This window comes from Cyclopterus lumpus, chromosome 9 (genome assembly GCF_009769545.1).
Source record: "Cyclopterus lumpus isolate fCycLum1 chromosome 9, fCycLum1.pri, whole genome shotgun sequence".
Classification (NCBI taxonomy): Eukaryota; Metazoa; Chordata; class Actinopteri; order Perciformes; family Cyclopteridae; genus Cyclopterus; species Cyclopterus lumpus.
In genome coordinates, this window is record NC_046974.1 from 21,517,732 (window position 1) to 21,534,938 (window position 17,207).

Sequence of the window (17,207 nt, forward strand, 5' to 3'; positions counted from 1 at the left end):
AGGAGAGACCTTTTTAATTTTCTGATGTTCTAAATAGACAATAATCAGTTTTATTTTGGTAAAAACATTGTGAGTTATTAAAAAACTGTGTTAATGTCGAACCTTATTGCTCAGAGAAAGTGTATGTTTATGTTTCTGCATTATTGTGACTCTATTTATCCCCCATCTGTCTGCCAGCCACTCAACAAATCTGCAGCTCTTTACGCTCTTCTATACTCCCCTTTCCTTTCTGCTGTCTCTCCTCTGTCTGTCACTCTCATCTGTCTGTCTCTCATCTGTCTGTCTCTCATCTGTCTGTCACTCTCATCTGTCTGTCTCTCATCTGTCTGTCTCTCCTCTGTCTGTCGCTCTCATCTGTCTGTCTCTCATCTGTCTGTCTCTCCTCTGTCTGTCACCCTCATCTGTCTGTCACTCTCATCTGTCTGTCTCTCCTCTGTCTGTCACTCTCATCTGTCTGTCTCTCCTCTGTCTGTCTCTCCTCTGTCTGTCACTCTCATATGTCTGTCTCTCATCTGTCTGTCTCTCCTCTGTCTGTCACCCTCATCTGTCTGTCACTCTCATCGGTCTGTCTCTCCTCTGTCTGTCACTCTCATCTGTCTGTCTCTCCTCTGTCTGTCTCTCCTCTGTCTGTCACCCTCCTCTGTCTGTCTCTCCTCTGTCTGTCACTATCATCTGTCTGTCTCTCCTCTGTCTGTCACCCTCTTCTGTCTGTCACTCTCATCTGTCTGTCTCTCCTCTGTCTGTCTCTCCTCTGTCTGTCACCCTCCTCTGTCTGTCTCTCCTCTGTCTGTCACTCTCATCTGTCCGTCTCTCTTCTGTCTGTCACTCTCATCTGTCTGTCTCTCCTCTGTCTGTTGCTCTCATCTGTCTGTCTCTCCTCTGTCTGTCACCCTCCTCTGTCTGTCTCTCCTTTGTCTGTCACTCTCATCTGTCTGTCTCTCCTCTGTATGTTGCTCTCATCTGTCTCTCTCTCCTCTGTCTGTCTCTCCTCTGTCTGTCACCCTCCTCTGTCTGTTGCTCTCATCTGTCACTCTCATCTGTCTGTCACTCTCATCTGTCTGTCTCTCCTCTCTCTGTCTCTCCTCTGTCTGTCTCTCTCCTCCTCATCCCTCCATCCCCCTTCCTCCTGGATCAATAGATTACTTCCTGTGTTCAGCAGAGTGACACAGTTTAGAGACCACGGAGTTCAGGTTACCAGTCATCGGTGAGTGTGTGTTTGTACGTACTGTGATGGGCTTAACAGGGGTCACCGAGACATTTGGGGTCAACAGTGGCAGCAGCCCTGTGTTTGCCCTGAAGCCGGCGTGACTGCTCCACTGACTGTTGGATAAAACGTCCACCAGACACCAAACAGAATTAGGGGGCTTTGCATGGGAATTTCTTGCCTTTTTAATTTGTAGTTGCTTATTCTTCATCAAGAGGCAACATGCTTATATGGCAGCCAGAGGATCTGCATTTGGGCCTGTGAATATGCCGAGAATACCTCAGTTTCTGGTACGTGATATTTAGTCAGCAGCTTTAAAGCCAAAAGGGTAAATGCACTAAAGGGCAGAGAGCAAACTAGAGTTGAACGCTTGCCTGAACAATTTGTTATTCTTTCTCAACTTGTACCTGATATCCAGGCTGTACCTCACTACCTCTAACGTGCACCAGAGCCTTATATTTCCACCAATCTTGTGCTCCGACCTCACTGTCTACCACCAATAAAATAATCTCACGTCATGAAATCCACTATTATCCGCTAACAACTGCTCCTTCTGTTCCTTTTCTGGGCACAAGACAACCAAGCTGTCGTAAAAGACTGACTGACAGGCCCTGATGTCCTTAAATCCCATAATAGCCTTTCTGCATCTATCACCCTGGGCAACAAGCAGCGGTAAATGGCTTCAGGTTGTCTGAGGTGTACCCAGAGAGCCTAAGATAGATCAATGCAGTCACTCACAGTCATGGTTTTAACTCCACTCCAGCGGAGGCTCCTGCTATAAAACCCCTGCTCCACTCCAGATCCCCAAACCCTCGGGCTCCCACGGCAACGCCGGCATCACAGCAGCAACTTAAAGAGCTGAAGAATGGACTATCCAAGTGGACGTATAATACTTGTGTGACATTGTGTGTGAGGGCTGGGTGTCCGTTCTCAAAACCTTAAAGGTATCAACCCAGTATCAATTAGTATCGAACCATCTACATTCAAATGATACCTGCAATGGATCCTTTTTGTGCCCAGATCTAGAAAATAAATGAGTGTTTGTTTGGCTTTAGCTTGCAGCCAAACACCGCAAGCGTTCTTTGATTTACTGCGACGTGTGATTGGTCCACGCAGCAGCTACAAGCCGTACAGATGAACACGGAGCTGTCTGAGCTGCTGGCTCACCTGAGGGGTAACCGGAGGGCGGGCACTATGGTTACCCAACATCAGCGGTAACATTTCATAAATGATATTATTATTATTAATAAGTCACAGAAACAACTTGTCTTCCCCTCTCTGTGACTTTCTTTTAAGCACACATGCACAGCGAGCGACGCGGCGCTCAGTTTTCAGTCCAGAAATCCAAATGTAGATGGACGGAATTATTTCCTAAATTTACAATCAACAATTTACAATTCAATTTGGTCCAAATCTTTTTTCTGTCGCTTGCCGCACACAAAGGGAGGACGCACCTGTATTAACGTTGGCGGGCTAGCAGCAATGTACCGTAAATTACATTTATATTACCACAATAACTACATTATATTTCTCCCATGTTTTAGGGAGACGACATCATAAAAGATGCTGACAGACAGTTGAAGCTTAATTCAAAAACCTCAATAGAAGCTGAATTCAAATGTAAAACAATGACATTCTAAACTGATTCATCACTTCATGGGAATTATAATTCCTTTCACAATACCACGCCCTATTGGTGGGTTGCATCTGGAGCTCATATAGCTCTACCATCACCCCTTTTCCTAGCAATAACTGTGACTTCTCTGAAATTGTACAAAATGCCTCAGGGGAGCATTTTGGCTGAATTACAGTTGATTTAATACTCAAAACACATTTATCTTCTGGAGAAACACTGTAGAAACAAGACCTGTTTTGTTTACGCTACAGCACTTAAGTTTCTCTCATGCCCTCCACATTCAAAGTGGGGGGATTTCCTTTCATCTTGACGAGGTTGTATAATATTGTATGTCAATTAAACACATCTACTCGGTTTCACCAGGAGTATAATTTCCAGCACTCTACATAAATTTCTAATGAAGCAGGCCGTGTGGACTAGAGGTCATTAACTTAACAATGTCACTGTTCATGGATGGCAGTGTTGCCCAACCTCCCTCGACAGAAACAGCTGTTCAACTAGACACGGAGACAACCCTGATCGAGGCCACAGGCAGCAGCCCTCGAATGGCTCGTTCAATGACGACGTGTGATGAGCAGCAACTTATTTTCATCGTTTTTTTGGGTTTCATTCCTATTGCTAATAGTGACATTGTACCCACCACGTACAGACCTGGGAACAAAGCGCCATCACTGAAAGTTGGCAGGTGGTACAAATGTGTTAAAGGCCAATGCAAAGTGTCAAAGATGCATGTTGGGTGCATAGGGTGGCACCAAATGAGCCGAGGGGGAAGTGGTTTCTACTTTCCCACGAGATGCACAATCTGTAACCCACTTTAACTTCCACACGTTCATTCCATTTCACTCTCAAACACGGCGATCACAACACGGTGCCTTTACCTGTTATTTAAAAGACAAATAGACTTAGTGCTCATCCTCTTGCCACCCGCCTTTCAGTCGTGACCTCAACTTTGAAGGCACGGCAATGCGTTTTATTGACTGTTAACCCCCGAGCTGCTCCCCGCCACACTGCGAGGAGCTCCAAGTCTCCACCAGTTTAAACATCGGTTCCATGTCTATTAACAGCGTTGGGTCGTGACCTGACCCCACTTATACCTTCACCTCTCCCACCCATCTCTCTCTTCCTCCATCCATCTCCCCACTCTACATTTCTTCATCCCTCTTTTACCAAGTCTCTCCCTGTGGACCCTCTGCCACCTCTCTTTCTCATATACAAACACACACACACACACACACACACACACACACACACACACACACACACATACGTGCAGGCAGGCTCTTGTTGCCTCTCAGCTTAACAGTATTTATAACGATCTGACCCTGGGACCTCTCTGCGTTAATGATCATCAGCCCCTCCCAGCACAAACACACACACACGCACACACACAAACACACACACACACACACACACACACACACACATACACACATGCTGACAGACATTAACCTGCACGCTCATGCACGGCATGTTTTTCTTCTTCCCCTTGTTACGTTGTGATAATCTCAGAGCGGTAATTAGACAACTCGAACAACCCAAAACTGCTTCAAGAATTTCTCCAGTGGAAGAAATTTGAAAGCCACGCCATTTTCTAACAGCCAGTCGTTTGGTACTGGCAGCTGTAACATGCTAAATGGCTGTCTCTCCTTTAGTAATGCTGACATAGTCTCAATTTAAAGGGGAAACTAAAATATTCCTACATTTAGGATCATGATTAAAATGCACAACTCTTACAGTATTTACAATTAGCAGCAGCTGTTTTCAAGTTTCAAACCAGATCAAACCACCAACTCTGGTGGTCTGTATGTTTTCAGAGAAACTGAATGATTAAATTAGACAAAAACACTAAAACTGATAATACAAATAGTATCAATACAATTTTGTTCAAATCATTGTTGACATTTGAGCTATTTTCAAACGGTAGCAATTATTTTGAATGTGTGAACATAATTCCATCTGAAAATTGCAAAGAGTTTAATTACATTTTTTAACTGGTTTGGTATTCCTTGTTCATCACTCTTTAGGGTTTATTCATTGAAAGTGACACATTAGTATACAGTACATGTCTGATCCTGGACACAGGAAGATGCTTCTGGAAGACACGACAGCTCAACACACACACTGAGAGCAAGCGCGCACATCCCCACACACACATAAAACTAACTATTGTGCTCTCGCTCTCATTCTTTTTCTCCCTCTCAAGCCCTTTTTCAATCCTCATGAGTCACCAACTCACACACACACTCTCACACACACACAGACACACACACACACACACACACACACACACACACACACACACACACACACACACACATCCTCGCACACAAACAAACTCTGTTTCTCCCTCTCAATCAAGCCCCGTCAGCAGCACTGGAGCCTGATCCGAGGCCAGGGACAGAGGAAATGAATGATGTCAACCGCTGATATAATTCAGCACAAGCGACCACATGAGAGCGAATACATCGACTGTGCTTTGTGCTCATGGGAAATCAATCTCAACCCCTGATACAATGTTTGCTGTTTACTAAGGCTTTGGGTCTTCAAGAGGTCTGGAGAAGGACTGTGTTCACTCCGAAGTGTGTGTAGTTCCGGTCGATGGGACCCATGCTCTAACTTGTCTTTAGTGTGATCTTTTCTTCCACTGACACACGGTGGAGAGCTGATGAAAGACTAAATGGAAGCATCCAATTATGCTTCTTGTTTTCTCTCGTTCACACCCCTAAATCAGCGAAGAATGCATCAATCATTTGGAGGCATGAAATAGACCATCACTCACAAGCTCTTATTACAGTACTTGTAGGACAATGCACTTAAAAGCAGCAATTTGCTCCATGTACCTGAGTGATGAAGATGATTTACAAGTGTTGCCGGTTATTATTACGCTATTTTGTGTGTTTATCACTGCAAGCTGTTTCTACTGGGATTGTATCCTCTGGTACAAACACAAAGTCGGTTGTGTGATTTGCAGCAAGTCCTCTTCATGCCCTCAAGAAGTTCTTCTTCTTCTGAACTGACGCCCTTATCGGCAGGACGACATCATTTGTATGTGGATTACAAAAAAAAAGAGTCTGTTTACTGTGTTTAAGGTTTGTTTAGATTCAGGCAGAAAAATGACTTTACGGCTTGGGGGGGATACTTAGTTAGGGAACTTGGTTGTCATGGTAACAATAATATGCATGTATCTAAGGTTATGTAAAGATGATGGTCATGCTTATGAAAACAACGCTGACTTCATCTCGCGGGATTCAACTGGAGGAACAAATACAGCGAATAGTATTTTCATTATGAAATACGGGCAAGTGGATCATGTTGAGAGACAAAACAAGTGAAAATATCCTGCAAGGTTGTATGTTTTAAGCATACATATCAGAGGTTAAAGGTGACACACAGGTATGTTGTGAAGTGTTTAGCATTGTTCTCTGTGTTTATCTTTATTTGTATTTGCGAGAGAGCGAGCATCGATGTTTGCAAGAATGTGCTTGCAAATGTACTATTTAGTGCTGGTTTTGTTTGTTTTGGCACTCGACCTGAAGACACAGAATAGGAGCTGCAACGACCTGAAGGTGTACTTTAACTGACGCACGTTAGAAGATGGGATCAGCTTCATGGACTGTTTCCACTTTCTTAATTAGAAACAAATCATGTTGCCAAAACACACCATTTATCTGTAACTGGGTGTCTGACTCTTCTGAGCCGTGCCTCATGTTGTTCAAAAACGTCTGTTGTTTGAGACATGGATTTTAATATCCATGTGGGCTGAATGATTAATCTAGGTCTAAGGTCTAAGATGAAATATGTTTAAAATAATATAGTAAATTAAATATTATTGTCTACAGACTTCAGAAAACGTATTTGTTTGGTAAAAATCCCTGCAACAGTTTAAGCCATAATCACTGTAATATGTTTTTTAATTAAAATTAGAATAATGATGCAGACGTTATCATTCCCTCATCATCGTGTTGCAATTACAACATGTTTCAATTATAATTAGTATCAAAATAGTTAAAGCCCTAATATTCAGTGTTTTCTAACTGAAAGAAAGTGACGGAAAAGCTTATTCTCCGGAGATCTTTGTTAAGATAAGATAAAATAAGATAATCCTTTATTAGTCCCTCAGTGGGGAAATTACAGGATTACGGCAGCATTGCTCACAGTAACAGTAAACAGAAATAAGATAAAAGAGTAAAAACAAGAAGAATATTATATATACAGACGGAGTAGAAATAGAATAAAGTGTTTAAAATTAAAAAATTAAAAAAGAAAGAAGAAAAAAAAGTACTTAAACGTTCCGACCACCAGGTTCCGAGATTACATTACCCAGCTTTGTAGAAATACTCTTTCTTCGCCCTCTTTCCTTGACTTCATCATTAAATGCTGCAGAGCTTGACCTAAAAAACAATAACTCAGCACTCAAACATGAAAACAACACTGTTGACATAGTATCCTGTGTTATTCTACAGGCTTAGCCCTCTAATGGGACTGTTACAGGCTTAGTCACTTCTTTTCCACACACATTTGCAAGTTTGTTCTTATCCAAACAAGATGAACCAAGTCAGCATTATGGGAGCTGCTACCTCCTCATCCACACATTCCAGCAGCAGTTGTCTAACCTTGTCATATGCTCTGGTCGGCCCTCTGAGATGTGTGGGTGTTGACCAGTGCTACAGGTATCATGTAGTCAGCCCTCCACCTTCTGCATAGCAAGAGGTTTCGATGTGGGAGAAGACAGATCCATGAGTTTAATTGCTTATGACTACTAAAGACACAGATTATAATATTGGGAAACTTACCATTGCGGCATCTATTTTAGTCCCTGAGTAAACAGTAGAAATACTGTGTCACAAAGTAGGAAAACTACAAATGAGCTTTGGCCAACACAACACAGCCTCTTGTTGATTGCCAGGTTCAACGCTGCTCAAGCATCAATAGGCAATAAGCACTTGTCTCTGATTACTGAACTCTTACAGCCCAATTTAAGGGTGAAGTTAGATTGCATGATAGTAAAAAACCGTACTTGACCCTACTTCAAAGATCACAATCGGAGCTTTGTATTGAGACTCTTTGCCATTTCACCAGTCACTGAAAACTTAAGGGGTGATTAGTGTTGCTAAAACACATGAATACAAATGTGACTGTCCATTTTGTATTTTCCACACTACTGTTATGAATATAACCGATGTCTCGCTCTCCTCCTGGATGTCTATTGTGATCAATAATAACAGCTTAACCTCTCCGCTTTATGATCTCATCTCTTCAATCTCTGCTCATAACAGCTTAACAACTTAATTCATTCTGCTGTGGACTGAGAGGTCTCTCATGCAGGACCGCGTCGTCAAAATAACCAAACCTCCGTCTTTCTCTGCTCTCTCAGGATCATCTTCGGTGATCAGTAACGATGACGACTCGGCCTCTCCTCTTCACCACGTCTCTAATGGCAGCAACACTCCTTCATCTTCGGAGATGGGCCCTGACGCGGTAATCATTGGCATGACCAAGATCCCGGTGATAGAAAACCCTCAGTACTTCCGGAGCACGAACAGCCTGCTCAAGACTGACACGTGTGAGTAAAAAAGCTCACTTCTCTTTCATGTGGAACCCAAATGAACTGTGATAACGAATGCTTATCAGCCCATTATGAGCAATGTACTCCAAAGTAGTCAAGGTGACTGTCCTTTTGTTATCCACGGGGGTTACCAAGGCAACATCGTTCCTGCTGTCATGGCAATGACCTTGGAGCTGCTGAGGATACGCTGTCAATTGAGAGAAAAGTGGGAAATTGAAAGTCTGTCTGTGTGTGTGTGCCCCAGCATAGGTTAAGCATGAATTAATTTATGAATTAATTCATGCACACGCATTACTGAAGGTAGCCAAACGTACAGGAGTCTGTGTGCCGTTACAGGTAGAAAGTTACTTTGACAGCGCAAACAGGTACAGAGTGGCACATAAATCAACAAAACGAGAGACAAAAGGGCAAAGAGAAAGTACAAAGGAGACACAGACGAACAGAAATAGAAGAAAAGAGAAACCTGAGGAGAACAGAAGGAGACAACAGTCCAATAGACGGACAGAGAGCACACACCATATTGACCCGGTCCATCAACATGACATTAGGATTATTGGCAAGTAATAAAAGCTTCTCCAGGCTATGGCCTTGCGTTGCAGTAAATTATGGAGCCACATGCGTGTGTGCGCGCGCGCGTGTGTGTGTGTGTGTGCGTGTGTGCGTGTGTGTGTGTGTGTGTGTGTGTGTGTGTGTGTGTGTGTGTGCGCTCTCATTTTTGAGGGCACAGTTGAAAGAGGTATAATAATGGGAGGGATTGGATGTTGACCTATTTGGTTGTGTGTTATTACTAAAAGATAGACTGGGATTTACAGCCGAAAGAGACAAGAATGAAAGCGCTGAGGATCAATGAAAGTCAATAACCTACTGCTGCGTATGTATGTATGTGTGTGTGTGTGTGTGTGTGTGTGTGTGTGTGTGCTTTTTTATATATATTGCTGCCATTACAACTATTACTCTGTGAGCTTCTTTGACTCGCAGACAGGCGGCATAAATACTGAAAGTATCTGACCGATTGTTTGGCACTCGTCCTCTTCCAACCCGAGCAACAGTCTTTGATGGAGACAGTTTAGCAAAGTGGCACTCAGGCCAGGAAGTGAACTCTTTTTAAACATTGGTCTTAACCAGCTTGTGGCCTGTAATATTGAAGACAAGCTTTGACTTAAAAGATGGCACAGGCCTCTTCCTGGCAGCAGTAAAGCAACAGTTACTCAGCAGAGATGACGGATCCGTGAGTAATTACGGGATCTGTTAACTGTCGCAAAGCTTCACTTGTGCATCTTACCTCTGAAGTTAACACCTCATTAACAATAATTACCTCAGAGGAGCAAGTGTGGTTGGAGAGTGTGTTGCATGCATTTTTAAAGACTCATAGTAAATCCCCCATGGACTTGCATAGGTTTAGAATGGCTGAGGTCATAAATTCAATTCCCGAAAAACAACCCCACCTGAAAACCAGATTTTAAGTATTTGTATTTGTTCGTGTTTTATTTATTAATTTAAACGTTTTATTTAATGGATTACTCTGACATTTAACAACTCCTTTAACTGAAGTTTGACTAGAACAACTGTCGCTATTTTCCCTATTCTTAGTATCAGATTACATATTTCTTTCCAGAACACCTCTTAGGAAGAAGAGATTCATCTTTCTTCATCTTTGTGAAGTTGCACCTTCCTCTTTCTTGGCTTTGTCTACAGTATCTCTCAATCTTTCCACCGATTCCATCCCAGCAAATCGTCTGGGGTTTGTATTTTGCTGTATCTAGGGAATGAGGATTAACGTTGTTCTGGAAAATGTTATTCACGCGTCAACATGTGCGTACAATAAAATGAAAACACCCATATACACAGACACACACTCACAGACACACACTAAGCTTATGGACATTGAGGTCACAATTCGCTACACCTGATAGGATGGCATGCGGTTGGGAACGAGTGAAAGGGAAATAAATGAGTCATGACGTGAACTGCGTGAGGAATTTAGAGAAAAGCGTTGACGTCTGGGTTGGCCCTGTTTTCAAAGCATCTGTTAAACATGATTGTCTCTTTGACATATAGCACATTGCTTAGTTCAAACCTCCAAAAACACAATTCTCAAACAGTTTTATGTCAGCATCCAGGGTCTTGGAAAGACTTTTGGGCAGATGAGGGAAGGAGATGGGGAAGAAGAGGCAGATGGGAATAGGTGGAATCATTATTTCCCGAGACGTTCATTTATTTGGTTGTTTATACGATGCTGATTAAGGAGGATAGGTATGAGAGGTGGCTGTTTTGGGAAATGTGGAGGGAATCGGAGCACCAAGGGAAAGGACAGATGGAAAAATATGGGAGAGGAGGAGGTTGATGGGAAATATTATTCCTCTTGATGTTAATGTTGTCAGCGCCGTCGTAAACAAGTGATGGTAAAAGAGTGATGGAGCAACAGAATAGAGGAAGAACGCGTGCCTGGATGTTAATGTTTAGAGGATGTTGATTAAAAAGTGATAAGTTCAGCAGATGAAGGGAAACGAGAATAGGGAGAAATAAATGATGGAGCAGCGGGATGCTAAATAAGGAAAGGGAGAGTCAAATAATGAGACTGGATGGAGGGATGCTAAATGAGGGAAAACGGGTACTAATTAAGAAAAACATCAGAGAGTGAGAGTGTACATTTTGGTAAATGGGGAATAATATTTCTGTAGATCTTAATTAAGGACACTGATTAAGGAGAAGAGGGGTGATGTGTAGCACTGCACAAAGAGATACAGTTAAATAATGATCGCAGGGGGGAAGGAGTGTAAAATTGGAAAAGGCAGACAGCTGGAAAGCAGAATTCATGAGCAATATGAGGCCATAATAATAAAATAACTTGATTTTTGAAAGTTCTTGATTGCTATGCGAAGCAATTCTGGAAAATTGTGGAATATATGAATGCAAAATGAGTTGCAATGACTCATTATGAATGTAACAATAAAGGCACATTTAAAAAGAAAAAAACAACAGCAGGAAAGGCTGTGAAAACAACACCAAATCTTCCTGCCAAAGAAAGAAAAGCGACAGGGGAAGCATTGGTCTGCACACATCAATGTATTTCCTATTTGAGGGTGTTAATTAAGGAGAAGTGGTGCGAGGCGTTTTCATGGGTGAACGTTTATTACACAACCGCGGTAGGAAATGGTGCGGTGAGGTTATTAGATGGTTAAATAGTGGCTATAGTTGGCTTGTGGGTATATGAGTTTATTGGGTGCTGCTGCTGCATAGGGAATTGTGTGCTGCTGCTGTTTTTGAATGTATGTAATGTATATTAAACATATATTTATAGAAAAACACTGACTTTTAGCCACAGTGATAACTCTACTAACCGTTCTCTTTTAAACATTACATTTAACCTATATAGTACTAATTTGCACGTATCTTCAAATTGTTTGGTGAGAAGCTGTTTCATGTGTTTTCCTCACAGCTGCCGTAGCGCAAGGTTACATTTAAAGGCATTTTCATTCATGAACAAGTAAAAGTACTTGTGTAACAAAGTACTGAAACGAAAGTAAAAACATAGTCGTCTAACGTCTCCATTTCAGAAACCCAAGATTATCTGCTTTGAACTGTAAATATATATTAAAAGAAAATGTAAATTAAATGTATTGTCACACATGTACACAGCAAAGCCCACAGTGCGATTCAGCCTCAGCAGCTATATAGAAGCCAATAACTTCCTAAAAAAAAAAAATGGCAATATGCCTATTATTTTAAAGACTGTATTTAGGCTACAAAATAAAGTGTGTGTCAACATACACATGTCCAAACCAGCGATACATTCCTATTCTAAAGATGACCCGTTCCAGCATGTGCACACAACTGATAATCATTTACACAACAGCCTTCCTCAGTGTAACATTACGAGAGTTATAGGAAAGCAGGACTTAAATCAAACACATCTGACTAACAATATCTAAAAAAGAGCTATCAAGGCACACCGATGTAATAACATGACACTTCTCATAGAATCAACAGGAGAATAAAACAGCATCAAAACAGGCAACACAGAGGTCAGCAATAAAAACTCCACAGCAGCTGCAGCCACAAACATACGAACAAAGCATCACATTTTTACACACTGTGTAATGCACACACACGCACGCACGCAGCGTTGCCTAGCAACGTTCTCCTCCGAAGAGCTCCAATCGTCACGGTACGTGTGTGTGTGTCTTTGTGCTCACCTTTCTGAGCGGCTTTGTGGGAGCATTGTGCACCGCAAAGTCCTCCGAAATCTAGTCCGGGTTCAACTTCTCTGCTCCATCATTCCCATCATTCACTGTCACACTACGCTCCTCAACGCTCTCAAACACCTGGAGCTGAATGAGGTTTGGAGGATCCAGGATTATTGTGACAAACAGCAGAAAGGCCTCACACTCCTCACTGAAGGTGCAACTTCCTCAGTCACCTGGAGAAACAACCGTGAGCTGTTCACCAGATCTAGCATGCGCCTGTGTGTCTGACTTGGACCGCTTACTTTCTTTGGAGCTGATGCCGAGGGATAAACACGCTAATGCAACCAGTCCTTCTGGCCCGCGGGTCCCTCTTTAGATAATCTTCTTCAACACCTACACGACAAAACAGTGTACCAGTCTACAACTTCGGGTTCACTTGTTCACAGCAGACTTCCGTGACTGGTAGACTCACACCTGTCCCCCACAAAACAACGGCAGGTAGAAACGAAATAACTCTTGAAATAACAAAAGAGCAACTCATCTCATAACAACTCACAGGTATATATATAAATTCATCAAAAGTTGAAGTGCTACAAATATATAATTATCACACTTAATAAAGTACAAAATAACAGTGGCATATATATATATATATATATATATATATATAGGCAACATTTGAAAAGGTGTCGTCTCAGAACATAATTATTCATTTTTATCCCATAATGCATCTGGCAAAACAAATAACTAGACATCATTTGTAGGAGACATGTGTAGCCTACAGTCACACACACACACATAGTGCACGGTGTGCTCTCCTCCATCACAATCTTAGATGCTTTTTGAAAACCTTTCTCTGTCTTTATCATATTGGGTTTTGGTGGTCCTCGGTAGCTCACAGTGTGTAGATCGATGCAGCTTCTGGGAGTCCAGCTGGGCTTTAATGTGATATTCTGAGTGGACAGCTTTTCTTCAAATGCACCTCTTAATCACATCACAGATAAATCTCAGCTCTTGGTGTCCTCTGTATGTGTGTGTGTGTGTGTGTGTGTGTATGTGAGTGTGTGTGTTCGAGAAGTATACCCAAGTGTGTTATAGGATAATATGTGTTTTCTTGCATGCAGGCACATGGACTTAACGAGGTTGTCGTAAGGGCACCTTGTTCTGCAGAACACAATTATGTATCACCGCCACGGTACAACGTTCTCAAGGAATTCAGTTGGCGTGGAGTCGCGAGTTACTTAGCAACGGAAAGCAGGGTGTCGACCTGACATGAAACAGAGAAAGAGACACGTTTTTAAGATCTACATTAGAGTAAAAACTGGATCAAAATAGTGCATGATAGCAACAGAGAAACATTTAAAAAATCTCACATAAAAGCTCACCTTGCAGCTTTAGAAGATACCTCTACACCATGATATGTGTTTCCTTTCATATTGTTATGTGTTGTAGTTTAGTCTTGCTTTGGTGCAATCCCACACACAGACATGCAATAAAAAAAACACACAATTACAATGATGTTCCGAAATTCAATGATTGACGTTTTATTTCATGTGTCACAATGTCAGGCATCTCGTTTTTGTGACCTCACGTGAACTAACGTGTCGAAAACAAGATGGACGACTTTTAAAGGGAACTCTTCTCTTTCTCTCCGTCTTTCCTCTTCTTCCAGTCGTCCAGCACATTAAGAGACACAACATCGTGCTGAAGAGAGAGCTGGGAGAGGGAGCCTTCGGAAAAGTCTTCCTGGCCGAGTGTTACAACCTTTCCCCTGACCAGGAGAAGATACTGGTGGCCGTCAAGGTAATCTGGTCTTATTTTCACTTAGAAACACAGTTCAAAAGTCGAGAAAACAATTGGTTATGTTCCTACTGAGTCCCAGACCGCCAGAATTAGTTTCCATGGTCTATTTTCTGTTGCCCTATTGTCCTTAAAAAGTGAGATTATTAGTGCACTCAATCACTTTGAACAAAACACAAACTTAGACAGATTGTCTCTGCCAAAAGAAATGAAACACCATCCAGTGTGTATGACAAAGAATGTGTTTCAAATTATGATGGCTCTAGTTTTAAGATGAGTTACTTTGAAAAACCTTTGCCCCTACAGAATGATTGGTGGCACCAAAATAACAATGTTGATATTTTAGCTGAAGTTATTTTAGCTTCCATATAGCTGCTGATGCTGAACAGCACTGCAGGCTTTGCTATGTGACATTTACTTTAGATTTGAGATAAACTTGGGTTTCTGAAATGGATACGTTAGACGACTCCGTGTTTGCCATCTCCTCGCCTCTGTTTCCTCTGCCATTGTTAGAAGGTCCTCCTTAAAGATTTTTTTTTTTTAAGCGAAAGGTGGAATTACATTCAAACCGCTGACTTCCTGGGTCAAATTTAATGGTTTAGCAGGGAGCATCCTCCCATCACATCTTTCCGTTCCTGCATCTCTCTCTCCATCAAGTATGCTTTTTCTCCTGGTCTGCGGTGAAACATGATCGTATTGGGGGAGATCTTCTCATTAACAATACATGACCAGTGAGAGACCCCCCCCCCCCCCCCCCCCTTCCTCTCGTTCTGTCCCCACTTCCTCTGTCTGCCATGCCTCACCTCTAACTCTCACCTGCCGTTCTTCTAACTACTTTCCTCTCCTCAAATTCTCCACCTTCTTTTTTCTCTAAACCGCTTGCTGGCCCGCTGATTTTCACTGCCAGCTTAGCTTCAGCTCAGTCTGAGCTCTGAGTAAAATATGCACCTGAAATTCCCACAGTTCTTTATTGTAGAACAAGATGCCGTGTGTTGCTGTACAGTATGTCAACTCTGGTAAAACAAAGTGCCATAGGTGTGGTTACATGTAGATGAATCATTTAGTCATTAGAGTAACTTCATTGATTTAACTGTACCAATTCATTGGATTGTTTTTCCAATTAGCTAATGTACCACCTGCTTACAGCATGACTTTGAGTACAAAAAAGATTTGCTATATAAAAATACCGTAGAGTAATGTCTACGTGAATGAAGTCACTCTCCTTTGTGTGTTGTTATCTGAGCTTCTCCTTGCTTTGTTGACAAAGCTGAGCCAGCAACAAGTGTTTTTAGTGCGTGTGAGAGCGTATCACTGGCTAGCTCACATGCACTAAAAAACACTGCTCTCATACGGCCGTTACGGCTGATGACGCCTGCCCCCAACCGACAGCACAGTGACGTGAGCGTATAGCAACCACCCTCCGGTCCCTTTTGGTAATCACTGTTAGCTCTTGTGTTATCCCTTAATGGTCCTGGTTTAAGGCTCGGCTATCAATCAGCCAGTCAGCCATGACACAGAAGCGAGTGTCACTGTGACTGTATATCATACGCTGAGGGACCATCAACCACAGACACACTTTAACACATGCAGATACACATACAAATAGGTACGCGCCCATATGCACGCTTACACTCCAGGATGCCATCAATCATGAGAACCTAGCAGTCTCAGTAATGTTGCCTTCGCACATGTAAATGTGAGTCACTACATTCCTGGGCGAGGGGTTGTTGATTGCTTATATTTGTCCAGGGACCTGAATATGTGCTGACTGGATGACTAACAGTGCATTATTATTATTTCTAGCGTGGGAATTAACGCCGCATTGAGTTCAGAGACTCGGAGCGTGATAGTTCATACTGCAGCGAGATGTTTCTGGCTCACAGAAAAGTCTCTGAATTTATTTATTTAAATAAATATAGTTTTGCTCAATGTTTGTTCCAGTGGTCATTTAATAACTTGAAGAGTTCAGTTAGCTGATTGAATGCATGTGTTTGCCTGGAAAGAACATAAGCTACATACAGCTCACACAGTGTGAGTTCAAATCGGTCAAATGTGAATATTAAAACATTGTCATGCTTGACCCATATTATTTGAGTGCCCCTTTTAATAGGTCACTCTTTGTAAAGGTTTAAAAGTGGTAAATAGCTTGACTAACATGTATAAAATCATTCCCTAATAAGAACAAAGGTTGCTAGATTGTGGTTGGTGTTTGTTTTCCTTCTAGGAAGACAATTGATCATTTGACCTCTTATCATGTGGGCATTGGTCTGTCTTTTTACTTAATGTACACCTACATTAGCTGGCTTCTTACAGTATAACTAAAATGTATAACTGTATTGCTGAAAAAAGTTAGATGCTTCTTAATGGCTTTTGACTCACACAAAAATGGATGTATTAACCTTAAATAAAGCCATCAATTAGAATTTCTAAACTCATTATGAATACGGTATCATCTCTTTGTAATCAGGGGGGTTCTCTTACTTTTTGAGAACCCCAAAAACAGATTTCGTCACATGAAAAGAAACTGAAAGGTCTAACTAAGAAACGGGTGTAGAGGAAAGCCAAACCCAGTTTTCCCATACGCGTCCAACATCACATTTCCAACTGAGATCGGAGTGTAGGGTTTCATACAGTATCCATACTGCACTAATCCACCATACAGCATGCTGTACATGACCAAGCCTTTGTTTGATCATGATACATGATTGGTTGACTATATAGGTGGGTGGAGTTACAGTCTGTGTCATTTTCCGGTATCTCAGCGATTCAGCCGAAAGGTCGCAGGTCATTTCCGTCTTCTTGAGGTTTCTTAGT

The 17,207-nt window shown here is 42.0% G+C and overlaps 1 protein-coding gene across 1 annotated transcript in view; it reads left to right on the plus strand.

Annotated features, from left to right (window-relative positions):
- Window positions 1-17,207, plus strand: part of ntrk2a (neurotrophic tyrosine kinase, receptor, type 2a) — a 72,999-nt gene that overhangs the window by 43,635 nt on the left and 12,157 nt on the right. The window contains exons 14-15 of the mRNA XM_034541571.1: window positions 8,215-8,403; window positions 14,266-14,396. Coding sequence (XP_034397462.1) covers window positions 8,215-8,403; window positions 14,266-14,396 — 320 coding nt within the window. The remainder of the gene's footprint in view (window positions 1-8,214; window positions 8,404-14,265; window positions 14,397-17,207) is intronic.